General features: G+C 34.9%; 1 protein-coding gene across 14 annotated transcripts in view; it reads right to left on the bottom strand.

The window, feature by feature from the left end:
* Positions 1-3235: 3235 nt before the first annotated feature.
* The window catches only part of LOC117415040 (voltage-dependent calcium channel subunit alpha-2/delta-1-like), a 159413-nt gene continuing 135622 nt past the window's right edge, over positions 3236-27026 (bottom strand). For 7 of the 14 annotated variants that reach the window (XM_059027349.1, XM_059027347.1, XM_034024959.3 and 4 more), the window contains 17 exons: positions 26042-26102; positions 23673-23770; positions 23463-23544; positions 23199-23261; positions 22460-22563; positions 21192-21284; positions 20604-20671; positions 20212-20250; positions 20039-20110; positions 18539-18691; positions 17913-17965; positions 17620-17675; positions 13994-14117; positions 13381-13493; positions 12971-13053; positions 11169-11257; positions 3236-8853 (listed from right to left, as the gene is read on the bottom strand). In XM_059027349.1, the coding sequence (XP_058883332.1) occupies positions 8817-8853; positions 11169-11257; positions 12971-13053; positions 13381-13493; positions 13994-14117; positions 17620-17675; positions 17913-17965; positions 18539-18691; positions 20039-20110; positions 20212-20250; positions 20604-20671; positions 21192-21284; positions 22460-22563; positions 23199-23261; positions 23463-23544; positions 23673-23770; positions 26042-26102 (1388 nt within the window). In that variant the 3' untranslated portion in view covers positions 3236-8816. Of the gene's footprint in view, positions 8854-11168; positions 11258-12970; positions 13054-13380; positions 13494-13993; positions 14118-17619; positions 17676-17912; positions 17966-18538; positions 18692-20038; positions 20111-20211; positions 20251-20603; positions 20672-21191; positions 21285-22459; positions 22564-23198; positions 23262-23462; positions 23545-23672; positions 23771-26041; positions 26103-27026 lie in introns of those variants that run through there. The other 7 variants (XM_059027357.1, XM_059027355.1, XM_059027356.1 and 4 more) reach the window with 2 other exon arrangements.

Genomic DNA, 27026 nt, shown 5'->3' on the forward strand with positions numbered 1-27026 from the left:
CAATAGAGATCATTAAATAGTGACCATTTCACTGTGTATTATAATAAAGACAGTTCTTTCTATTGTCAATGCCAATGTATAATGTATCTGACACCAACTCCTGACAGACTGTTCTGTTCTGATGGGGCCTTGGATAAACAGCGGTTTACGGAAATCTTGTTCTGTTGACAAGAACAGGTCTGTTCTTTAACAGACTTCATAGGTTTTGGGAAATGGCTGTGTTTAATGAGCACCAGGACAGTTTATTGGTAGTAAATTAGTGACCTAATGAGCACAAGGCAGCCAAAAGTATTTTCAAGGCAACTCAAGAACATCTATAAATAGTATTTATTTTATTTTATTTTTTTTGTCAATAGACATTTATTTAATGATTAGCAGTTAAGGATGTGTAAAATATAATTTGATTAAAAAGTAGATTAGACACACATGGAATTTACATACAGCACATGTTATATCTGCTGGATGCTTAAAAGCTCCTAACATTTATAAAAAAAGCTCCTAAAATACATACACATCATTTTAAATGTTGGACTTCAGATCATTGGAGATCATTAATTACTGACCATTATACTGTGTAACCGAGACTGTTCTTTCTATTGTCAATGCTAATTTTACACTGCTTAAAAGTTCCTTGCATACATACCAAACATTTTAAATGTTGGTCTTTAGATCATTAGAAATCATTAACTGCTGATCATTATACTGTCATCGAGACAATTTAATAATGCATAAAAGCTCCTGGCAACATAAAACAAATATAAATTACCTTCACAGTTTAGGCATGGTTTAATATTTGAAGTACTGTGAACATCCGGAGTGCAATGATTTATTTCTGCAAAAGCCAGACTAGTCATTTGAAGCTATTGCACAATAGCATAATGGTATGATTCCTTTGTGCAAAGCATACCAACTTTGTCCTTGAAGCATCAAAGAGAGAGAACATAAGAACATAAGAACGTTTACAAACGAGAGGAGGCCATTTGGCCCATCTACTCGTTTGGAAGGGAATTTACATTATTGGAATTGTTTTTGTTCTTATTGAGAATTCATATTTTTGTTATTATTTTTAGTTGGACAGATATACAGATATACAGATAGGGCAGTCGTGTGGAGTAGTGGTTAGGGCTCTGGACTCTTGACTGGAGGGTTGTGGGTTCAATCCCAGGTGGTGGACACTGCTGCTGTACCCTTGAGCAAGGTACTTTACCTAGATTTCTCCAGTAAAAAAAAAAACAACAAACAAACAGCTGTATAAATGGGTAATTGTATGAAAAAAAATAACATGATATTTGTATAATGTGAAATAATGTGATATCTTGTAACAATTGTAAGTCTAAGAAATAAATAATAATATAATTGATTATACCAATCCATAAAAAGGAATTTAAGGTTAACCATAGCAACATTGTATTCTTAGTGAAAATAATCTTAACATATGGTAATTTATCCTTACATAACTATCATCAATTATAACAGTTGTTCCATTTAATTGATACTGTATCTCCCGTTGAAAACATGAATCCAGTTGGTGAGAGATGGTGATTAGGGAGTGTGGGGTTAGGGTTTAGGAGTCTTGCTCTATATACTCTATACACTACGTTATTGACACAGTGCTATAGTCTGTGTTCATTATTCACCCTTGGTCCATTCTGAGGCTGAAAGCCAAGGTCTGTTTACGCAGACATAACCTATAATAAGTCTATTATATACTGTTTAATTATTAATATAAAAGTACAAAATCCATTTATATATTTTTTCTAATCATTACCAGCCTTTATTTAGTCCATTGTCAATTGCATTGAAAAGAGGGGAAAAGGTTGATGAAGAGAATACCATTAAGTGGCTGAGGTACGTGTCCGATTGAGATGTCACTGTTTTCAATAGTTTGTGCAGTTGAATGGAATTCCAAGAGGTGCCTGGATAAAAACTGAAAGTGTCACAGCTGACATCATGAATATGGTTTCTCTGTGATGTGTCGTAGAATACAAAAGGTGATATGTGCGCTCTGATTGGCTGAAAGATCCTGAGCAGTCTATGTTATGGTAAAAGTTTGAATATTGGCAGATCTCAGGATTTACTGGTACATGTCAAAATTTACCAAGTAAAGCAGTAAATGTCAGAAATAAACATGATAACACTTTATTTCATTTACAGGTAAATGTCAATAATAACCAAGTGCCTTTGGCTAATGACTGAATGTCTTTCTAATCGCCTTCACGCATTTATGTAGTTGCTATAAATATATTCTTCGATATTAACGATTATTTTGTTAATTGACAGTTTATATGCAGGAATAAATATATTCTTCGATAATATACCTGCATTTACCAGTAAGCTTTGGTAAATCATGAGATTAACCGGTAAATGTCTGAAAAGCAACCTGTTTCTTCATAATTCAAGACATTTACCACCTTACTTGGTAAATGTTGACAGCTACTGGTAAAAAGATTTACCATATTTGAACTTTTACCTTAACACAAACATTTTTAAATGAAATAATGTAATTGTATCTGCCAAGAAACACATTGTGAGTCACTGCCATTAAGATGTTAAGAAACAGCACAGATGTCTTGTCAGATGAAGTCTGTTCTAACCTATAGTACACAGAGCAACTTAAATGTAAAAGACAGTATACAAAGATATTAAAGTTGTTTTTTTAAGGTTCACAAGCTAGTTGAATTGAGAAAGGTGAGTCACCTGGGGATGACTCGTATGCATAGGAAATTGTGATTTTATAGCAGAACCTAGCATTGAAAGCGCTCATCTGCAAGCTGAACCCAGAGATAAAGTATGAACATGTTCCTTTTCTACCACAGCAGCCATAGCTGATTCATGCTGTATCAAATAGACCTAACAATATATTATAATCAAGATGATTCCTCAGAGGCCTGTAAAAGACACTGTTTTTAAAATGTGATAAAGTATACATTAGGTCATCTTTAATCATGCCTTCTTTTCACCAAGTGTAATTAGAATCACATTGCACTAAATATTTAAAGGTCATGGCATTTATGGATTCAGGCTGTCAAAACAGAAGCCTGCAAACTTATATGAGTATTTTATATCAGGAAAAGCTGCCTCTCATGTTGTAATCTATCTGACATTCATTACAATCGAACAGAATGACTGGCTGAATTATTGTGCCACATTGCTAGCAGATGCAGAGCTTGATCTAAGGAAAGCAGTTGAACTTTTTCAGAGATTTTTAATCAATAACAAGACATTTATCAAAACATAATGATAAACTTTTATTCCGAATATACTGTATTTGCACTAGAATTAAGACAACATTTCTAAGATTATAGACATTTTTTGTTTTGTTTTAATAACATTATTATACAAATGTATACACAATGTATTCCAGGCTTGTCAAGTTCCACAGAACTGTAATATAATAAAGCACAATCAAGGCAGATTGAAAGAGAGGCTTGTTAGAGTGCTGCTAATTACAGTTAAGGGGCCTTCAGATAAAACACACATCAAGCAATCCCAAGAAAACAGTCCAGAAAAAAAGCATGATCCAGACCATCTGCACAGAGACCATTGACAGCATCACATTTACTTCCAATCACATTGAAATAGCTGTTCCCAAAGCGAGAGCATGCGCTTTTAAGTCTTGCTTTTCCACAAAATAAACAAATATAGTATAGTACCATCAAAAGAATAAGTTACTTATTTTCTGTTATTCGGTATGTTTTTGTTTGGTTAAAAACTCATCATCATAGTTTCTATTTAACACTTTGCAGAAAGTATTATATCAAGTTATGATGATTCTTCTTCTTATTGTTATTTTAGCTATATTGAGTGAAAAACATGAAAAAACTTACATTAAATCAGTGTTGTGATTAGCTATTACTTTACACTGTTTCTAAATCAACTGACTTACAAATTGTGCCTTTTTTTTTTTTTACAGTACTGGTACCTGGCTAAAAATAAAATAGTCTCTAAGAAAAACGGCAGTGGTGCTGATTTGGTAGTTTAAAAAACAAAGGCTTTCATATTATGTGAACTATGTTACAAGGCATCAAATGAAATAGTACATGGAAGTATACATAATATTTTCTCATTTCCTTCCACTGATGAAAACGCCATGCAGCAAGGGGGAAAAATGCAAATGTAATCCACCTCTGATTTAAATAATGTGCCACCGTGCCACACGTTTCAAAATGTATGACACTTAACACTAACTTTTAGAAAAGCAAATGATGATGGTGAATATATATATATATATATATATATATATATATATATATATATATATATATATATATATATATATATAATGACTAACATCTTACAGTACAGGGAGGTGGAATGGACAGGTATTTTAAAAGTTTGAATTACACTCTTTATAACAGCCAATGAACAAAATAATATTTGCATTACCCCCTACAGACTATAGACCACTGATACCCTATGTATACATATTTAATGGATTATTTCAATATATCATTTCTGGGAAAAGGAAGACCAAAATATTTATTCTAGAAAGCCTAAAAAACATTAGCATATTTTTACGGTGTCCTTTCCATTGTTTATTGATGCATGTGAAACAACAAATGAAAAGGACTGACTTCTATTTGATCTACTGTATGCAGAAATATAATTTAAATAAGCAGCCAAGTGTGTCAATCAGTCAGTTTGCATCACCTGTCACGATGCATGGCTGAGAACTGGTATTCCATGGGTGAACCATGGTCCAACTTTAATTTCTTCATGAAGAATATTTTAATAGGGCAAGATACCAGAATATTGTTGAAATGTGGAATAATACAAAAACCAAACACTTTGTAAACCCTGGTTCTAGATTCAAGTGATAGATGGCCAATCAGTTTGGAAGTGTGATGTTTGTAATTTTGAGGTTTATATATTTAATATAGAATAGGTAATCCACAGATGAGATTCGTCCTTCTGGAGAACTTTTAAAAGGCACAATTCCATGCAAAAGACCACAATGTACTACCTGTAAATACCGGTACATTATCACCCAAACTGAGATGAGAGGCGCAAAATCATCATTCAACATCCATGAACCTTTTACATGCACCTCTGGAGGAGTCATATACAGCATTATCTGCAAGAAATGCAACAAACTGTACATTGGGAAAACTAAAAGGCATTTAGCAGACCGTTTTGTGGAACATTTACGAAGCATTCAAATCAACACCTTGACATGTCCAGTAGCCTGACATTTCAACAATGCTAATCACACTGCTGAAGACATCACCATCTGTGGGATCAGTCAGTGCTATGGAACAAATGCTCCTCCTTGAAACAAAATGAACGTGAGTTTATCTTCAAACTGGGAACTTTGGAACCTCTTGGAATGAACATTCTATTCTGACAATCATGACATCATCCACTGATTGTTTTACTGATTTTTTTTTTAAAGTGTTTACTTTTCTTCCTACACAGCTGAAGAAACATCCTAAAATAAATAATTGTTTTAACCATTTAAACATTGTGTACAAAACACCTATTCCAATAAAAAAAAAAAAAAAAAATCACACACTTCTGTTTTGGGTCTCAGTTTTACTGGTATTTATCATTGAAGATGGCATTCTCATGCATGGACATTGATTTACACAACTGTGAGTCCAATGAAAACATCTTTCCTTAGAACACGGCATCAATAATAATAACAACAATAATAATAGTAATAACTTTCAGTCAATTTGTGACAGATGAAAAATCTAGCCCTTCATCATCATCATTATTATTATTATTATTATTATTATTATTATTATTATTATTATTATTATTATTATTATTATTATTATATGTAACAGTCTTATATTTTAAGAACATTCAATGTACTTAAGAATACTTTAGAAAACGTCATAATTACTATACTTTTTTTATGTGGATTCAACATTTTAAAGTTCAAAGTGAGTTTCAAAATTCTAAGTTTTCAAGATTCTAGAATAAGCGCAACGGAACTTGCATTGGCAGTAATTTGAATTTGGAAGTACACAACTAGCCTATACAGCGGTTAACATTTTAACACAGTTACTAAGTGTATTTCCAATCACTTAGTTCTGTGATTGGGAAGGTTGTGTTGAAGTAAATAATGGGTTATATATTTAGTTGATTTAAACCAGGGATCGGCAAGTCTTTCCAGACCAGGTATTTGACCCAACCATGTTCTTAATTGTCTAACTGAACTAATTAAACCTCCTTCTAGGTCTCAAAGGCCTTAATTAAATCAAAGTTTATGGCGACTCTATAGTTTAGAATGGTTGTTATTTGGATTCATTATTTGGAGTAGAATAGCCTTACAGGATTGGAGTTGACCATCCTTGATCTACGAGTTGCAGATCTAAATATTGTCCCACTCACTGTCTGTTTGGATCAACTGAAGTGTCTTTTATGTAGCTAATGCACCTATATATTTGATATCACAATTTTGTTAACTGGCTGCAGTTTTGTGTCTACCTGTTGCAATATCAGTAAAAACACATTTGAATTTGTAAAAGCATAATTATTTGTTGAGATAAAACGATTACAAAAAAGCATTGTATGGTGGCAAAATGAAAATGGGCATCCTGTACTATCAACAATGGCAAAGTGCGGGTTATATTTTTCAATATATAATCACTTGCTTTTATTTAGAGTTCAGCTATAAAGGGTGAGCAAGGGTGACTGTACAAATTCCTTTTATTTTAATTTGAAACATTTTTCAATAACTTTTTCAGTAACTAGTAACTAATGTTACACAGGACCAAAAATGATAATTTGATCGAAATTTAAAAAGATTGTCATAAATACTTTTTGCAAATAGTAGGGTTTTCATATACATCATTTAAGTCACTGAACACAAGCAGTTGATATAAAAATGATGGTGCACCAAATTCAATCAAATTAAATAAAGGGCAAATCTTACCAACAATATTGTTTTCTTTTAGCCTGTTTATAGCACAATATATTCAGGTACACAACAGATGTTTAGGACTGAATGAGTTACATTGTACTGTTCCATTTTCACACAACACTAACCACTCAGTTGCCTTTTGCAAGACAAAACACTCTACAATCAAACAGAATAGATACAAATCAAAAATAAACAAACAGCAGCATCATGCACACGTACCCTTGGTAACCAAAAAGCCATTTACACAAAAATACATTTTCATTCACAAGCTTTTAGAATGATAAAAAGGTTCTGGTCAGCTCTAAGTATATGTATCACATTGCAATTAAATGGATGTGTTACAGTATGATTGAATGGGCGGTGGATTGATTCCCTTTGGCATGAATAAACAAGACATGAGAAAGTCTTAACTGCTTAGGTGACCTGAAAAAACATAAGCAGAAAGAGGCTTTGTAATTATAGTAGTGGCTCACCAGCTAATCAAAAAGTGCACGTCAAAAAAACTAAATACAATTCTGTTTGTCAATAACAATGTTTATGAAGAGAATGGTAAGCAAAAATAAATTAAAAGAATAAATCTGATATGTTGTTTGAGGTTTTCAAGGAAATGAACTGCAAGATTAAGGGGTAGATTGACTAGATTATTTGCATTATGGAAGCAAAACTTATCAATAAAAAGAAAGACACCATACAAGATGTGCATTTCAGTCTTCACTATCTCCCCCACCAAATTGAAGAAAATGCATATTTCCATTTAGAATTCATATTTCCAGTGTTGTAAAAAAATACAAATCCTTACCAATTTATCTGATCAGAAATGCTGACTGTAATTATATTTGTAACCACAAGAAGCCCCTTAACAGTTGAACATTCTTGACTGTTTATTAGTAAACTTGAAGGAATTATATTTAAGTTAAAATGCTGGTAAAAAATATACATTTAAAAAAAAAAATTACAATCGAAATATAAGTTGGGATTCAAATGCTTGTGATCTTGAAAGGGTTGTGCCAAATTACCATATGCATGAGAGCTTTTCAGTCTTTGGAAAAGTGTTGCAGATACACTCAACACTGTCTTGTTTAATACATTTTAGGCAAACACCATTTAGTAAACATGACTCATAAATAAATAAACTCTGTCTCTGCAAGAACATATCTTAGTAAATCTACCCCAAATGTTGATGCATTGCTTATGGGTTTATTTGTATTTGAACTTTATGTTTGTTTTTCATAACAGGTAAAGTATACATTAATTCATCACTGATGCTGCTTTAAGTGTGGAACCATCACCACTCTTAGTCTGTGTTTGTAAACTCTCTGAAATGGGGTTTATGCTCCTTTTTATTTTAGAAGAGAAATCTGCTGTGCTTATTTGTACACTTTACAATAGCTTGTAACCAATTGCTAGCCTTCAGAACCCTAAATTAACATTCAGCAAAAATACTAACAAAACAGTTACTAGGGGCAGCACTTTAAGTCTTTATGCATTTTTAAAAGTCTGGATTTTTTTAAAATATATATTATACTACTATTTTTATTTTGAAAAAGAAGCACACCGAGAAACCACAGCATAAATGAAGTAGCTTTCCCCAAAAGTTTCCTTCAAAAGATCAGACAGTCCATACTTCTGCCTTTGTGGGGGCATTCAGCTTCAGATGGAGTAACGTTCAATGTTCTTCTTCATTGAAAGGTCAGTGGCTTTCCCAGGCAAAATTACTCCAGGGTATGGACATGATCAGTCTTCTACTTACTGGGTCATTTTTATCTTTTGTTTTCATCAACCCCTGTCAACATAAAATTTCGGAAACAAAATTTGGCAGGATCTTGAAATGTATGCAGAAAGGGGCTTGGCCTTTATTTCTGGGGTCATGACGGGTAATGTCTTGATCCAGTTAGAAGCCAAAGCAGCACAAGTTGGATTCCAATCATGGACCACAGTGATGGGCTCAAACCAGAGACCCCACCACAGTCAGAATCATCCTCCTGTCACCAAGATGTAAGAAGGTCAATATTAATAACAATTAAGAGTGAAGTATCCTGTATGCCACATGATTTATGATTTAATACTAAACCTTCCCAATCAACTTTAATTCTTCAGTTCAAGTAGTAACTTCGTTTATTTGGGTCTGTCCTGTCATAAGGGATTCCCATCATGCCAATTTAGAAGCTGTTATATAGCCTGCTATAGGCAAGAGAGCAGATATTCTGTACACCGCTGCAAGCTAGTGAACACATCTGCATTAGTCCTTGTTTACTTTTAGAAACATCAGGTAACACTAGAATGCAGCATCTTATAGACCAGTGGTACTCAACTCTGGCCCTCGAGATCCATTTCAGTCCTGGTCTTTATTCCAACCAGGTCCTTAATTAGTTAATTGTCTCTTAGTAGCTTCAATTAACTACATGAGAACCTGCTTAAAGTAAAAACCTGGACTGGATTGGATCTCGAGGGCCAGAGTTGAGTACCAATGGTATAGATTATACCTTGCATTGGAAAAAGTCTAAGTCTAAATGCCTATGCTTAAGATATGATCATAAATATTGCCTACCTGGTTTAAAATGTGAAAGCACATTACCAAAAAAGAAAAGGCCACTGCCACCGATGACTAGGCATTCTCAAATATTATTTCTGCACCAAGCCCAAAGGCTCACACATTCAGTCTCCTCAGAAATTTGACATTTTAAATAAACAATTAAATCACAAACACATGTGTTTATGAAAAAGCAGGAATGAAACTAAAAAGTTACTTTTAGATTAATTGAGAACAAAAGCAATGCAAACTATGTCAGTGCTTGCGTTAGTTTTGTTAGTATTCTAAATCTCATCAACAGCTGTATATATTTACCTTTAATATGTACCGTTTGTTGCTAAACTTAAGACAAAACTATCTGCAAACCAAAATTACTAGCGCTAGTATATACAGGGTAGATTTTGAAAGGTGACTAAATTTTAGTCAAACGTCCAAAGTTACACGTCTTCTTGGACGACTACATTTTCGTCGAGATTTTCGAAAATGACTGGGATGAATGACGTTCGTCGACGTCTAAGTTTACTATTCGTGGCATCGACGCCCAACCTCTCTCATAGGTTAGCATCGGAGTTAGACGTCAAGAGAAGGGAGTGATTTTCAAATATTTAGACATTTGTCAGCTAGCCGTCTATGTAAATTACTGTTGCATATTACAATGTATGCAGATCAATGGGAAGTGATGCGTTTTGTCTAGGTTTTAGATGCTGCAAATCAAAGTGCAGTGCCCGCCTCTCCCGCTGTAGAAGGAAAGGGAGCTGACAGACCCACTACAGTCAAAATAAAAGCGTCAGGTGAGAAAGGCGAATGCTCTGCTCAAAAGGTAGCCAGATGCAGCCTCAGAAAAACAAAATAAATATGGAATTTGTTTTTCATTTAGTAGTGACTCTCTTAATTGAGACGACTTTGTTTTGTTATTAGATAAATATCTCACCTTTTCATTTATGATACTCTCCATGTATTTAAAAAAAAGCATCAGACCTTGCATTGGAACACTGTTGAAAGTACAGTATTTTTTTCCCCCATGCAAAAGGGACAGAGAAAATAAATTTGTGTTATAGTGCAACTTAATTTGAATGAAAACTTTTTGGTATGCTGTACCCCGTAATAATACATAAATACTGTTTGATAATTTACTTAAAACCTTTTGAATGTCTGTTATTGCTCAGACATTATAGGAATACTGTAGGGCACTATAGGATCGTATAGTAATACTATAGATTTTTTTTCATAAGGGATGAACTATACATGATTCTGACTCGATATTTGTTTAAGATAAATGTAAATAATGTTCACAAACATTACAACCATTACAACACACCTGTCTCCCTCTCGTCAACTCTCATCTCTTTCCACTCTCAGCTTTCCACTGTGTTCTTGCTTTCCACTGTGTTCTTGCAAGTGACAGCAGCAGGCACCTTTTCTTAGATGTGCTCTAAACGCCATTGGAGCAGGTCTAACTTTAGATGCCTAAATGACTGCTTAGACAGAGTCTAAATGTTTGAAAATCACACGTAAATAGGGTAATGAGCTAAAACTCGACTAGACGCCGATAGACGGGGCAGGGCATCTAAGGACATGAACGTGGGAATTTAGACCCTTTAGAAAATCGCTCTTACACTAGATCCCCGTACAAACGTCTAAAAAGCTGAGTTAAACCTGTCTAAAGTCCTTAGTTGCCTTTGAAAATCTACCCCTACATGTTACATAAAACCTCCTATCCAGCCTGAATTAAAAAAGAAAAAGAAAAAAGAAAAGAAAATAACTGACCCTTTACACCACATGAAAACTTGCAGTAAAATGAAGAGAGGAGTTGACACCATGGCAGAGGCACGACTTGTTGTGCATATAGGCTCATCCTATTAATAACGGGCATAAGTAGCGAGTAGAAAACGAGGAAAGAAACACAAAAAAGACATACAAGATGAGAAATCATGCAGTTTTTTGGCTGGCAGTTAGCAAAGTTAATGTGAAAGAGACAGAAAGAGAGAGAGAGAGCATCCACCTAGAGCACAGAGTCAGAGTGAGTATCACAAAAAATTAAAAAAAAAGATTTACACCATTACAAAAAAACTAAGACCACAAGTAAAAGACTGCTATGCAAACACATCAAGCCAGTGAGCAAGTGTTGTGCTTTCACACAAAAAGACTTGTATACGAATACACCATCATACATTTATTTTGCTAATTAGAATTTTAACAAATTAGATGCGTAACAAATTATCTTTAGCCTCAGAAGATAAAATATTGATTTAGGGAGGGTGTAGTACTTTGCCCTCAATTTATATCAGGAATTTTATAATGATTAAATATTATGCAAAAAGATTAAGGTGAAATTGTTAAAATGTTTCCTCAGAATAATGTAGTTGTTATGTACTTTGAAAAAATGAATAGCCATTTAGTTTTATACAGAATAATTTGGTATTAAATTTAGTGTTGGGGGATATCATCTACTGATCAACACATTTGAAAAAAACAGGCTATTATGTAATGCTAAATTTGGTCTTACTAACCCATTGAGCATTATGAAACGGTTTACTGCACATGCAGCTTATTACAGTGGAAAGTTAACTTTATCATTGTGACGGGGTGCCCACCCCTTGTGTATTTTATTTATTTATGTATGACAATTATTATTATTATTATTATTATTATTATTATTATTATTATATAAATTGTGTTTTTGTGAGGATGGACGAAAGCCATCCGACATTATTATTTATTATTTGAGACAGGTGAAAGATAATAAAGTGTAGTTGGCGTGGATGGGGTTAAATCCCCATCCCGATAAAACCTGTGGGAATGTGGCTGGAGCCTTAATAAAGTCATTGTTTAATTAAGGCTACAGCCACAGTAGAAAAGACCCACTCCGGGCTCAGAGTGTTGGAGGAGAAAAAGAGAGTTAAGATTGAGAGCGAATGCTACCCAGAAGCAAACCGAGGTACTCATTTTTATAAAAGAAATATAGTTAGTGTTTGTGTTTGTATTTGTTTTGTTTGGCCAATGTGCCCTTTCGTTTTGTTAAACTGTTTTGTTTTATAATTTAATAAATATAGTGCGGCAGCAGTTTTGCCCCGTAGTACACGTGTTATTGTTTCATTTCCCTGGTCTGACATCACCCCTGCAGCCCTCACTGACACAATCATGCAATTGCTCACGGTGATAGGCAAAGGCAGAAGCCAGAAGCCAGAATCGGTCTGTGGTCAAGAAGCATCTAGAGATTATCATGCTAAATCTTGTCAAATTCATGTTCACAGGCTCCAAAATGTCTCCTATATGAAGAAGCATGGTGCTCACTTTCTTGTACTTAAACCTATATCATGACCTTTTTTGTGTGAAAGCTCAATATATTACTTTATACAGAAAAGGCAGATAAAAAGGCAGCCATTATTTAAGTTCATCATAGCACATTAATAAAGTATGGCCCAAAGCACATGTACTGTGAAAACGATAACTAAATCAAGTTTCTTCAATAAGCAAATAAAATGTAGTTGGAAGTATACCATTTCTTAAAAGAAAATATCTTATCCACAAAAGGTATGTGTATACTTTTTCATATTGTTGCAACTTACATTGTCATCATTGTCAAAACAGACTTCAGGTCCTTTCCTATGCCTAGGGTTCTGAGCTAACTCACAAGGGTTTGGTCCTTCAGCTGAAATATTTAATTAAGGAAACATACAGTATTTCACTATTAATAATAAACAGTGTAATGTACCAAATCAAATATTTACAATATTACATTCTTATGAAGTTCTTAAACGTAACCATTGGAATGCTAAATGCTACAAGCTTTAATTCCATGGCTTCAATACGCAGGATACATATACATTGATTTTCCTCTTTATGTCACACAACACCATTTCACAGACAGTAACTGTTAAAATACATTTTAAAATGTAGGCCCAAGCCGTCTTACTGCACAAACCAAGTGTCTTCTGCTATACAGTACAGTACAGGATGTAGCACTGGAAAAGGATACATGGCTGTTCTGCTTGAATCAATGGTTTTGAGTCACAGGCCAGACAGGTCACTTTGCTGTCAACAATCAGAAATACTAAGTTTGTGTTTGCCAGCTTTTCTGCGTGGTATATTCTGAAAAAAAAAGAGAAACACTCAAACAATAAAGCCATACTTAAAAAATAATGCTTTCCAAAGTAATCTTAGAGAATACTATTGTATCAGCCCTTGAACGCTCATATTGCAATGTTAGTGGTTCTATATAAAGTGCTTATAAAGGATATGTTTTGGCAATGAAATAGACAAAACACAGAAAAAGCCATGAGTACACAGGCAATATTCTGCAGATGCAGAATATTCTTTCTTTCTGTTTTCACAGTTCAGTGCTATGCTATGCAATGCAATACATAACAAGCGTCGAAACAAAAGAAAACATGTTGGTCCTCAGTTGTGACAGTCTGGTTAAACTTTAACTATGGGAGAACAACACATCAATTTGATCGGTATAAACCAAGAAACAAAAATGTATTTATTCTTACAGACATGTAGAAACACTATTTTTCCAAAGAACTACAATAGTTGTACTTCACTATTCACAAATTACTGTATATACAAACTTGCACAATAAAATCTACCTGGAACAGTTTCCACAGTCTAGGACCCCATCAAATGATTTCACATTATTGGAAAAGAAATATTGAGTCTGCTCGGTAATACAGCTTTTCTTTGACAGAGCTGCTATCTCTTCTTCAATGTCAGCTGTTCGAAATGAAAAGAGATACGACTGATTACACCGTGTAACAAATATATATATTTTTTTGGTTCCTGGGTAGTAAGTGTTATTTCCTAATTGCTTATGCCTCAAAAGTATAGAAAATGGCTATTATTCCCTACAAACTTTGCTTTTGTGACCAGGACAGTGATATTTTGAAATTTACCTATTTTCCAGAACATTCCAGATAGATTCAGTGCTGAGTAAACTTGGAGTAACTTCTAGAACTTTCCAGTAATATAAATAGTAGTATAAATACAGGGGCCTTAAGCCCACCAGTTCAGTTTAGTTCCAGCTGCCTAAGTGGATACATATCTGCATTTTTCTGAGATGGCATCAAGAGGCTGCAAGCATCCGGCAGACGCATTTTGCTATGTCTGTGGCCAATTTATCAAGACAAGAGCGAAAAAGTACTCCGTGGAAGCATCTGCTAAGATGTGTGAGGCCTACAAGGCATATTTCGGCATGCCTGTCGGGGATCAAGACAAACCCTGGGCACCTCATTTCACCTGCGAGCACTGCAAAAAAACTCTGGAAGGTAAGATGGACAATTGTTGCTCGGAATTTTATGTTATAAAATTTGTTAATTTTTAAAATTGTAAAAGTTTTTAATTTTAAAATGTTTTACAATTTTCAATGTTATTGAAAAAATATATCATATATGAAAAATGTTGCGAGAATCTCTTACACATTAGTCATGGGTGAAATAAATGTATTTTTGTAGGATGGTACAGAGGGGAAAAGAGAGCCAAGAAGTTCGCTATCCCAAGAATTTGGCGGGAACCCACTGACCACTCAAGCAACTGCTACTTCTGCATGGTGGACCCTTCCAAGCGGACCGAGTTCTCTGTGGGGAGGAACAACGTCAAGTCAACCCCCGGAAGGTGCTGATGCCACCACTGCACATCAAATTGGGCCTTATGAAACAATTTGTCAGAGCTCTAGATAAGGAGTCGGCAGCCTTCAAGTACCTTCAAGACTTCTTCCCTAAGCTGTCTGAGGCAAAGGTCAAAGCCGGTGTCTTCGTCGGACCACAGATGAAGAAGATCCTGGAGTGCAATGAATTCCCCAAGAAGCTCACTAGTAAGGAGAAAGCGGCTTGGAACAGCTTTGTTGCAGTGGTTCGGGGCTTCCTGGGCAATCACAAGGCCGAAAACTATGTGGAGCTGGTTGAGACTCTGGTGAAGAACTACGGCACAATGGGCTGTAGGATGTCCCTCAAAGTCCATATCCTTGATGCTCATTTTGATAAATTCAAGAAGAACATGGGAGCGTACTCGGAGGAGCAAGGCGAGCGCTTCCACCAGGATATACTGGACTTTGAACGCCGCTACCAAGGACAGTATAACGAGAACATGATGGGAGACTACATTTGGGGGCTGATTCGTGAAAGTGATTTACAATATAATCGTAAATCTCGAAAAACTACTCACTTCTAAATCTTTTGTAGTATTTTTGTATTACTTTAGTATAAATACATGTTAATTTGGATTCATATGTTGTTTTTTTCTGACTTTATGTGAACGAAAAGACACAAATTCGCCCGTTTTCTCATTGGAAATAGGTAAATTTCAAAATATCACTGTCCTGGTCACAAAAGCAAAGTTTGTGGGGAATAATAGGCATTTTCTATACTTTTGAGGCATAAGCAATTAGGAAATAACACTTACTACCCAGGAACAAAAATTGTGTTACATAGTGTTATTAAGGACAATATGAAACAATTATTCCAGAGAAAAAGGTTCTTTGCCAGTAGGTATTGCCTGGTCTCTCAGTTGTTCACTGTGATTGATAATTATGTCTGCTATCATACACTGAAAGTCAAAATTGTCATAGCTAATTGAAAAGGGAAGGTATTGCATTGTGTTAAATTCAAGAGTATGAACTAAATTGTATTCATAGAGAGACTATTCTAACAGAAAGAACCTCTCCAAACTGGACTCTTGACCGGAGGGTTGTGGGTTCAATCCCTAGTGGGGGACTGTGGCAATGTGCCCCGCCCCTGTGTGCTTATTATGTGTTGTATGTTGCGTGTGTGTGTTAATGTTGGTGTATAGATTGGTACACGGGATATAAACGGGTCTGTGTTTCACGTGTATTTCCACGTGTCACAAAGACGGCCAGAGTGGGTGGCGTCAGACCAGATGCAGGAAATAAACAGACAGAGATTTGGGGTTTGGTGAAGCTGGGCGCGTGATTGCGCTCAGCATTTAATAAACAGAACAGAAAATAAAAGGTTTGAAACACAAAACACAGGACACGGCACTTCACGCCAAAATAAAGAGACAAACAAAACGGACTATACAGTAAACAGACAGTGCACGGACAGACACACAAACAAAAACGGTGAGTTTTAAATAAACAAGTATCGTGCTGGTCCTACCAGCACGTAATAGCAATTGATATTTAAACGTATTTCTCCTTCTCTCTCACCCGTTCTCCACTCTCGAACACCCAACCCCGAGTGACAGAAATGTGCATCTATATATACTGTTGTGCTGGGATTCAATTACTAATTAATTATTCACTTGAATCCCAGCACGTGAATTAATTCTGTGCAACCCCGTGCTCACATATTACATTTAACCAGCACGTGAAGTGATTTGTGCTCTCCTCGTGCCTAAATACAAATCTACACTTTTTAAATACACGTGAAACACAGACCCGTTTATATCCCGTGTACCAATCTATACACCAACATTAACACACGCACGCAACATACAACACATAATAAGCACACAGGGGCGGGGCACATTGCCACAGGGACACTGCTGTTGTACCCTTGAGCAAGGTACTTTACCTAGATTGCTCCAGTAAAAACCCAACTGTATAAATGGGTAATTGTATGTAAAATAATGTGATATCTTGTAACAATTGTAGGTCGCCCTGGATAAGGGCATCTGCTAAGAAATAAATAATAATAATAATAATAATAATAATAATAATAATAATAATAATAATAATAATAATATAGTCAAAAGTGAGACTAATGTACACTATTTCTGTATTGACTAGTTAAAACAGGGCTGAGAATTTGGTCCATTCCCAATGTCACTTTGTCAGTGACACTCTTCAAGTATGCAAGTTTATATAGCCATAAAAAATGTACAGTATTTAAAATTTCATCATCATCATCACCAAAGGACACAGCAAATGTTATTTAAAGAGTGAAAGACTTTTTAGATGTCAGTGAACTTGATTAAAATGGCACGATTGTGATCACTATGATCATTCAGAAAACTTGGATTTCACTATAACATTAAACACTTATTATCTTTGCAAGTTTATTTTTTAAAAAAGTTTCTTGCTCAGGAGCAATGCGGAACCTTTCAAACAATACAATGCTTGCACATACATAATTGTTTACCACCCACATGGTGCAGTGGTTAGCACATGGAAGTCATGGATTCCTGTTACTGGTAGGTAAAAGGACAGTTAAATGCAGTGTAAGTTAAAGTTTAATGAATAATGAAATACATTCCAACTCACCTGCTTCTAGAAAATTTGGGAAAGTAAGGCTTAAAAATAACTGCTGCAATATTGACCTGCAACACAAAAATGAAATTGTCTTTAATACCATTATCCTTTTTTGCAGCATTTTTAGTTTTTTCTATTGTTGATTTAGTTCTTACTTTTCATAAAGGACACTTAAACTGTAAATCAACATGTAGAGACATGAGAATTAAGAACCTTCCCCCCATAGCACAGAAGCAAACTACCCCATCAACCCCCGCCCCCCCCATGTTTTGGAATACTGAAAAAAATAAAATAACATGACTTACCATGCAGCTGCAGAAGCCCACCAGCCAATGTTTAAAATATCTGCTATTGTAGGCTAAGGGTAATAAAGAAAACACTACTGTTACTGTTACTAGGAGCTAATTAAATAAGCATGTGTTTTTTTAAAATTTTATTTCCCACCACTTGAAAAAAACAAAACAATAAAAAATAAAATTGCAAGCAGTCAGCAGCTAAAACAAAATCCAACAATAGATCTTTTAAAAGAGCCACCCTCTGTCAATTTCCCTTTATATTTAACTATAAAATAGATGTTTGGCACCATCAGATGTTCATAGTTGAAACCATACATTTCAGTAATGTACAACTTATACAACAACAAACCTTACAAAATAGCAAATTATGAAATACAAAAAAGTCCCATTGTTTATGCAATAATAATAATAATAATAATAATAATAATAATAATAATAATAATAATAATAATAATACAAAATCCTACAGTCTGTTTCAATTATTAAACACAATCTGATTCCAATCACTCAGTGGGTTCTTTCCTGATAAAATATCATTCATTGCCCAGAAATGTTAAATATAATTTCTTGTTTCATCTGCTGTGCTGGTTAGGATTAATTTCAGATGTTCTTTTAGGAATACAGTTTGAACTTACCACAAAGACAGAACGTAGACCAGCTGCAGCCTTGGTATCTCTCTCTGGATCACACACAGACTGGTAATCGTAAGACTTATTAAATGAATACAGAGGCACTTCTATAAGGTTCCTCATGAAACTGGGGTCAATCTCTCCAAAGAACCTGCCAATCTGCACAAGAAAGAACATGTATGTATTGTAACTGTATCCACATACTAGAGGTTTCTTATGTTTAGACTTATTTCTGGGCATATTGAAAGTGCAGATGGGTTCTTTCTTTATTTAGAGTGCCCAATTATTTCATGCCTGTCTTTCTCCCCAATTTAGAATGTCAGTAGACATCCTTTGACCAAGCCAATTGCCTCTTTACACCAAGGAATTCTATAGCAGATGTCCACAAGCGACCACTCCCTAGAGGACAAAGGCCAGTCCTGCAGATTACTAGGTGTCTGATCATTGGGGGGGAGACAGAGCCAATGCACATTCTGTGGAATCCATCCAAAGATGGCTGCTTTATTTACCTATGTATTATACTGATCAGCTAAGTGGTGTAAACATATTTTACATTTTTATTTTTTAAGCTATGTAAAAAGTTGACATTCTAAGATTTTATTTTAAATTCACAGCGCGCAGCTTGGATGTATTTTTTTCACAATTCTGCACTACTGTTTTTTTTTTGTAATGCAAAACGCAAACGCCTTCTCAGAGTTACAAACATCAGAATGGAGTCTGTACATAAGTCTGAAATGTCTGTAACTCTGAAAATCGTTTTTCAATGGTTTTAATGAACGTGTACACCTGCTATCTACACCCTCAATCTTGCGAATAATACAAGGATACAACACAGTAATGCAATACTCGTATTGTTATGGCTCTAAAGTCTTTAAAGCGATCCTACAAATGGAAAAAGGCTAAATTGAAGTTACTGTTGAAATTGTAACTAGCAAAAACACAGATTTAAACGTCGAGGAAAATGTGGGTTAACATAGTGCTTGTTTATAAACAAAATGCATTAATACAGCTTGCTCCATCAGCCTTCTTTGGCTTGAAAAAAAAAGTGCTTTGTTTAAAATTAAAATGTTCCTAGTAAAATTGCCCGCACTTGCTTTGAAATCTGCCTCACCTTTGTCTGGATACATTTCTTGGCACAGTAATTTTGCCTTCATGACCAGCATGCCACTTATAGGAGTGCCTATCTGGTTGCATTGCACCCATTGTTAAGTGATTTGCATACTTCCTGCTAAAAGTGGGGTGCTTGGTAAATCGGTTAGTTCGTAAGTTTGTCGTTCGTAACTCTGAGGTTCTATTGTATTTCCTACTAACTTGACCCAGGAAGGAGCTGTTTTTGTTGTCATAGGAAGAAAAAAACACTATTACTCAAGTTGTATTTTGTATTAGCAAACTTTCTCCTTGAACCCATCCACACAATTTCAAAATTTAAGACAAGTTATTTTACCTCAAAGTGAATTCACAGTAATGTTATTTTGCTGCTTAGAAATACAAATCCTTAAAGCTTACCTGTGAGATATACTCATCCTGATTAGACATCAAGAGGAATCCACCATCATCCAGAATCACACAGTCTACATACTGAAAGGAAAGGCAAAACAACTTTGGTTTTACTACAAATGGCAGGACAATCGGATGGAAACTAACTTTTTTATGATGTAAACACTTATAAAATATCATACCTTGTTGTTTTTCTCACAGTCACATATCTCACTCGTGCACTGCAATAAACAATAAAAGACATTTTATTTCAAACTGAAATTCAGCAATATGAATGTTCTCCAATAAGTAGGTACAATACATTTTATAAAATATGTGTGTAATGTTCAGCTTAAACTCTTCTTGTTCTATTCAAGTGTCTACAGTACACTTTCTCAAATATACACAGACTCAAATATAACACTGTAGACGTATATTATTCCCCTACATTTGAAGTCTCTTCACTCAATCAAGATATGTGTGTGTGGAAGACATTTTCATAAAACAGAGATACACACAAATGTTACAAATCCTTTGGGTTAAATCTGTAGTTCAATCTATATTTATCTAACTATCTAAATACATTATTTCTTACATCTGTCCTCATTGTGGCTTTTGTGAAGTTCTCCATCCAGGTAGTGACATTAATCTTTACTCCAACAACTGTTAAAAAATCAAAACACTCGATCAATAACACTCGATCAATAACAATAAGTGACCATTTACAATTTTCTACAGATATAAGGGTGTTAAAAATTCAACCAAACATGACTTCGGTCATCTTGCAAGGGAATTGGGTGGTTATTGCACTGTATCAGTCCCTCATTTAAATACCACCTGACAGTTCTAGTGTCCAATAGGTCAGTTACTGAGAGGTGTATGTGGGCAATTTGGTTTCAAATCCTCTGTGTGTGAGTGTATTCTTTGACTCTTGCATATATCGGTATCTATCTTTTCTAGTCAAGTGTGAGGATAACCTTAAATATTAAAAATAATGAATTGAAGCCAAAAAAATAAATGGTGCACATTTTACACAGAATGAAATCATAAAATAATAAGAAACTGTTTTAGGCATTTTTAACTGCATTTTAACACGGTAGCAACAAAGTGTATCATAGAAGTTTTTTAAAAAAGTAAGCAAAAGAAATTAATGTAAGAAAGTATAAAAATATAGTATACCTACCAGCAGGTTTTAATAGTTTCCCATCCACTGTAATTTCAACTGCTCTGCTCACCATTATACCAGAATCAAACCCACTCACACCAATTTCTGAATCTGAAGAGAGAAGAAATGATCATCTTAAAACCTGCTGCTGTGTTCTTTATATACAAACGCACACAGGTGTAATAGTTTAGCAGATGCAGTTACAGCTTTCCTATTCCTATTTTAGTCACTAGTTCTATTGTTGAAACTGAGGAAAACTGGGACTGTTGAAAAATGTGTGTTCAACTATGGGTGTGTGCCACGTAGACATACAGGTGCCGAGTTTTAGGTTTATTTATTTAGTGTTAAGGTTTGAAGTATGGACGAAACTTGAGTCTAAATGGAAATCTGTGTCTTAACTTGCCTTAACATTGTACATAAATTTCACAATCATGTCTTATACCTTTAAAGTAAAAAGAAAAAGTAAATTAACAAGTCTAGGACACAAGTTAGATTTGTGCATTTGGTTTGGTTTCTTATAGTTCTATCTTGGAATTAAGACTGCGCATTCTGAAATTATGAATGAAAGGTTATAAAGAATATACATTCTAATCATATAAAAAGGGAATAGAGAAAATAATATAAATTATTATGCAACTAATATAGAAAAAAGAATACAATACATGTATAGTGTTGCTTGTAAAATATATTGATATTGTTGTAAATATGTAATTAATTGTATGGAAATCAATACAAAAAAAAAGAAAGCCCAAAGCATAGCACTATTTACCTGAGGGGTTGACAGCACTAGACAATGGTGCGTCCTTGTCTTAGAAAGTGCTGCAGATGGTCCTGCATGTGCTAGTGATGCAAGGGAATTGTGTGTTCCCTTTTAATTTGGTGCAGACTCTCACATACAAACACAACCTTTTGACAAGGGCTATAATGTGACTGCAGGTCCGATCTGTATTTTCAAACTGGGTTTTCTGTTTCTTTGTGGATTCATTTTCTTTACATGTGAGTTTGGTCACCACACACCTGTTAACGGATGTCTCCGCTTCTTATAAGGGTCAACTACCTTGTTAATTGAGTTATTTATTGTGAAACTAACAATATTACTGGATGATCTTAATTGGCTGGATGTTACTAAACAAAAAAAAAAATAATAATATTTGAGCAGTTGTAAGGGATTGCATCTAAAGGTCGGTTAATTAAGATAAAGAACAGTCCCTAACGCTTGTTTTGAACAGAACCTAAGACTCGACCCTGCGGTATCTAATACATGGCGATTCAGAATTATGCCTTACTGTTGAAGTATGGTGCAGTGAAGATATAAAATTGATTATCCAGGCTCCTCTTGTAAAAGCTTGCTTCATATGTTTCTGCATCTTCTGTCCAATCCTCCCCAGCACTTAAAAAAAAAACAAAAAAAAAACAGTTAGTGCATTCCTACACAGGTTTCATGTTTTTCAATATAGTTTTTCGAAAGAAGACATGTCCATGTCTTGTGAAATTATACATAACAATAAAAAACATATGTAACAGTGGAGAAGTGTGAGATCGAGACGGAGGATGGAGTTGACACGCCCCGCAGGCACAGAGGTTTCATTTACAAACAGACACAGACAGCTCACGTGATGCTACCAGCGATGGTAGCTTACAGAGGACATGCATATAAATGTACAAAAAGCAAAAATAAAACACTGTACATGTCGTTGATGGTTTCGGCTTCTTCTCTTTAAAGCTCTGATCCCGGTTAAGACACGTGGTGATCGGAGGATTTCAGCTTTTAGATTAATCCTGGCACTTGTTATGACCTTGCAGCAGCCCTGAGGTGTATAACTGGGACCTTTTCATACCTGAGGCCCTGCTGGAACACACCTACCTGCTGATTAGGACTAATGCGACTAATAAGGGAAATTATACAGTATGTACTTCTTTATGGATATTTCATATTTTATTCCACCTTTGATTAAGATATATAGCAGATTAAGACAGTTTGCCAGGATATCCTTTTAAAGATTGAGAAATAATATCGTACACTACCTTTTTGGGTAAATTCTTGTAATTCCACCATCAGTAGCGACAAACCTGGCAAGAACTCCTTGGCTACATTTCAAAAGAAAACAAACATTTATTAGAGAACTTAATTTTCCATTACTTTTGAACTCCAGGCTGTTTATCCAAGAAGAATACTTTTACTAATTGAGTGTGATGGATGTTATACATCAAGCACATTGGCTTATCAAAATACTGTGAGGCTCAACCATTTCAATCATTTCAATATTTCATGAAGGATAACAGACTTACGGAGATTGCTTTTTCCAGTACTGCACCAATTCATTTGAAAAGCCAGCATCAAGTAAGAGTCGGTTAACAAGTGTAGCGTTGCCTGAAATAACACAGAACATTTAGTAAACAAAACTGCATTTCATTTTGCTGGCACACCTCTTTATACAGCAAGACATAAGGTTTCCAGCATATTCTTTAAAATTATTTAGAAATGTATTTGATACATACAAGATTGATGACTGGGTGACTTCCTGTCAATAAAATCAATGAATTCCAAGAGAAATTGGGTCTTGTTGCTTGACAGTTTCAAGTCCTTGCAGTATTCCCTAAAAATGTAAACCCAGTGTTAGTCCTCTCTTACAGCAGGAAATTAAAAAAAAAGTGTACAATTAAAAATGTATTTACCAATATAAATCGAAAACATCAAACGGATCTCTGACTGTATGTGTATTAACAAAATACTTATGGTAATTTATGGTACCATGTGCACTATCTTGCATCTTAGATCTTAGCTGAGTTTTTGCAGACTTACATGTTCAGAGTAAATCCTACAGTAGGGCTTTAGGGGTAGGTGTACTAAGATGGGCCAGTCACAGCGCAAACACATTTTCATTGTGACACTTAGCAAAGTAAACATTTTGTCGTATGCACTAAGAGAAAATATGTTAATGATAAAAGCCGCAATATACTAATTTAAATATTTGTTGTGTCTTCTTAGCGAGATCTCTATTGCGAGAGTTGTGTAACATTGTTCAAATAAATAGCGGGAGTTGAGTTGTGGTTTGCTGCAGCAAAGGGTGCCCGAAGGATAACGTCTATACATGCAAGGGTTAAATGTAAACGTCATCTGTACAATGCATTCTGTTCCGTCTTCATTTTACCTATTTTAATACTGATATCTATCTATCTATCTATCTATCTATCTATCTATCTATCTATCTATCTATCTATCTATCTATCTATCTATACATACATATATATTATACAAATGAAAGGCAGTTTAATCCCATCAGATTCTATAGTGGGGCCCCCACCTTCACCCACAAATAAATGTGTTTCTATCAAAAAGCTTTTCAGAATCATACAGTAGACCCTCGCTAAACCGGATATGTTTGTCCGACATTAGGAGGTGTCAGGTTTTTAAAAAATTACAATACAATCGCACACACATACATTTATAGTGCTCAATGTATTTTAAATGTATACATCATTGCACTGAAATAACACCAATGTGTTTTGGGTAGGCTACACATTACATTATGTAAAAATATAAATCTGTACAGTACACCTATACAGTGTACAGTACAGTAGTAAAATCAAATGAACACCTAGCACACTTTCTTTTTACTTTAGCCTGTAGGCTACCGGTATGGTAACACAAAATAAATCATGCTGCTGCACTGTATACATTGGTGTACAATGCAAATAAAACATTATTTTAAATTGAAACTAAATGATTTTAGCGTTTTTTATTATTATTATTATTATTATTATTATTATTATTATTATTATTAACCTGGCAGCCTAGACAATTAACACAAAACAGATCATGGTGCCGCATTGACAAATTATGATACTTACAGGAGGACAGTCAATTCTCGTTAATATGAATTTTAAAGGACCAGCAACAAATTTTGCATTATACCAATAATTCGTATTATCATTCGTAGCCTATAAGCCAAATGTATACTGTCTGATTTTATTTAAGTTAGTCAGGGGTGCAGTGCTAAATTGTGCACAATTACAAACCACCTGCACATTAACAGAATCGGTGTGTTTCCTATTCCTCTACAGATGTTTAGAATGAGCTGGAGGGCTTAGCGGCACAAGTGTGCAGTCTATTGCTCCCAACACATTGGGGAAACCAGAAATGTCATAGAAATTTGTTTGAGGCTTGTAAGTACACCCTGCTTTTAGGGAAAAATAGGTATTTGGCTGTTTGCCTAAAAAATGCATTGAGCACACCTGGCAACGCACGAGAAAAAGCTCACTGGGAAATTCCAGCAACAATTACGACTGTTTTCAAAAGTTCTTAACAAATTGATGCGACTGTAAGTGTCGCAATTGCCTGCAGCTTTCGTACATCTCATTATAATATTTGAGAACCCTCATGCGCACTATCATCCGGACCCTTTTTGTGAATTTATGCAGGAACGCCCATAATTACGTATTCATCTACACTTGAACCACAAAGCATTCCCTAAAAAGTCGCAAATAGCATTGCGCTTGTCTAGTACATTTCACCCAAGACTTCCGACTCGACAGGCGCAACACTTTAGTAAGCCTACCCCTTAGTGATTTAAAATTCTCATTGTAAAAAAGCCTTGAAATCAAGTAGCCAAAATCACTCCAGCAGTCCACCCCCACCTCTAACACATTTAAAAGTATCTTCATAATAAATGATCACAGGCTGTGATTCAAATAAATGTTATTTGAGAGTAAAAGGAAAATACGAAACAGAGAATGTCATTATAGCGTCATATTTTGACTTTGGTAAATTTAAATAAGTCATGGTTTATCACAGGATTGCCTATTGCAAATATAATGTACTTTTTCTTCTGCAGAATAATTATTGTTTAACAGTAGGGCACAGTTACCTTGGTGCAATTGATGTGTAACCATATTCTTCAAAGTGATCAAGTTGCAGGGTTTCGGATACTGCAAAAACAAAGTCTAAAGTTAGACATCTCCAGTGCAGAGCAAAGGCAATTTGCAATAGGTTCTCAATTTTACAAGACAATGCTCTCTGTATGCTCTCTATGCACAAGGGCTAGTTTCATTAGTATTATTTCCTTAATGGATGAACCGTTGCAAATGGTTCTCCATAACTTGGTTGACCATCATCCTTCAAAACAGCATAAACATTTGGATACTTAACCATGTCTGCAAAGTTTCAATTACACTGCAGATGTAGTCATTACTTGCCCAGATGGTTACCAACCACAAACATCCTAATTAGGTTAAATCTTGCAGTAAATAATTCCCCAGAAGCTGCTCTTTTGTCTAGCTATAGAATGGAATAATATAAGCTATTTCAAGTGAGCCATCCGGAATCATAATATTGTGTATTCAATTTTACTCTTAAATGAATCTTTTCTATAAGAATGTAAGGGTTTTAGGGTTTCTTATAAGGATTCTGATCATCTTACCATGGATCATACAGCCCAATGTATCAAGTATGCTGAGTTCAATGCACTTTTGAACATATTTCAGGAAATCAAAAAATTGCAATGTGTTTTGTTCTTATAAATGTTAACATGAGCAGAGAAAGCTCAGTGGTTCCCAGGGAAGTTCAGCAGCTCTAAAATATGGGATTTTTTTAAATGCCAGAGTAAAGTTCAAGAACTAAAAAGTAATTTGCTGTGCAGCACCAGCAAAGTTGGCAAATGCATTTACATTGAAATACAAAAGCACATTTATACTTCTGAAAATGATTAAAGTGATTAAATGTACTAAAAATAACCCCCTAAATGTGTCAGTGCTCTGCTTAGCGTACATCTGATGACATTTCTGTATAAGTTGCCAAATGACTTAGGGGTGAGTAAGGTTCTGTTTAGATTGGTGACTGACATTAAGGTAAAG

This window comes from Acipenser ruthenus, chromosome 7 (assembly GCF_902713425.1).
Source record: "Acipenser ruthenus chromosome 7, fAciRut3.2 maternal haplotype, whole genome shotgun sequence".
Classification (NCBI taxonomy): domain Eukaryota; kingdom Metazoa; phylum Chordata; class Actinopteri; order Acipenseriformes; family Acipenseridae; genus Acipenser; species Acipenser ruthenus.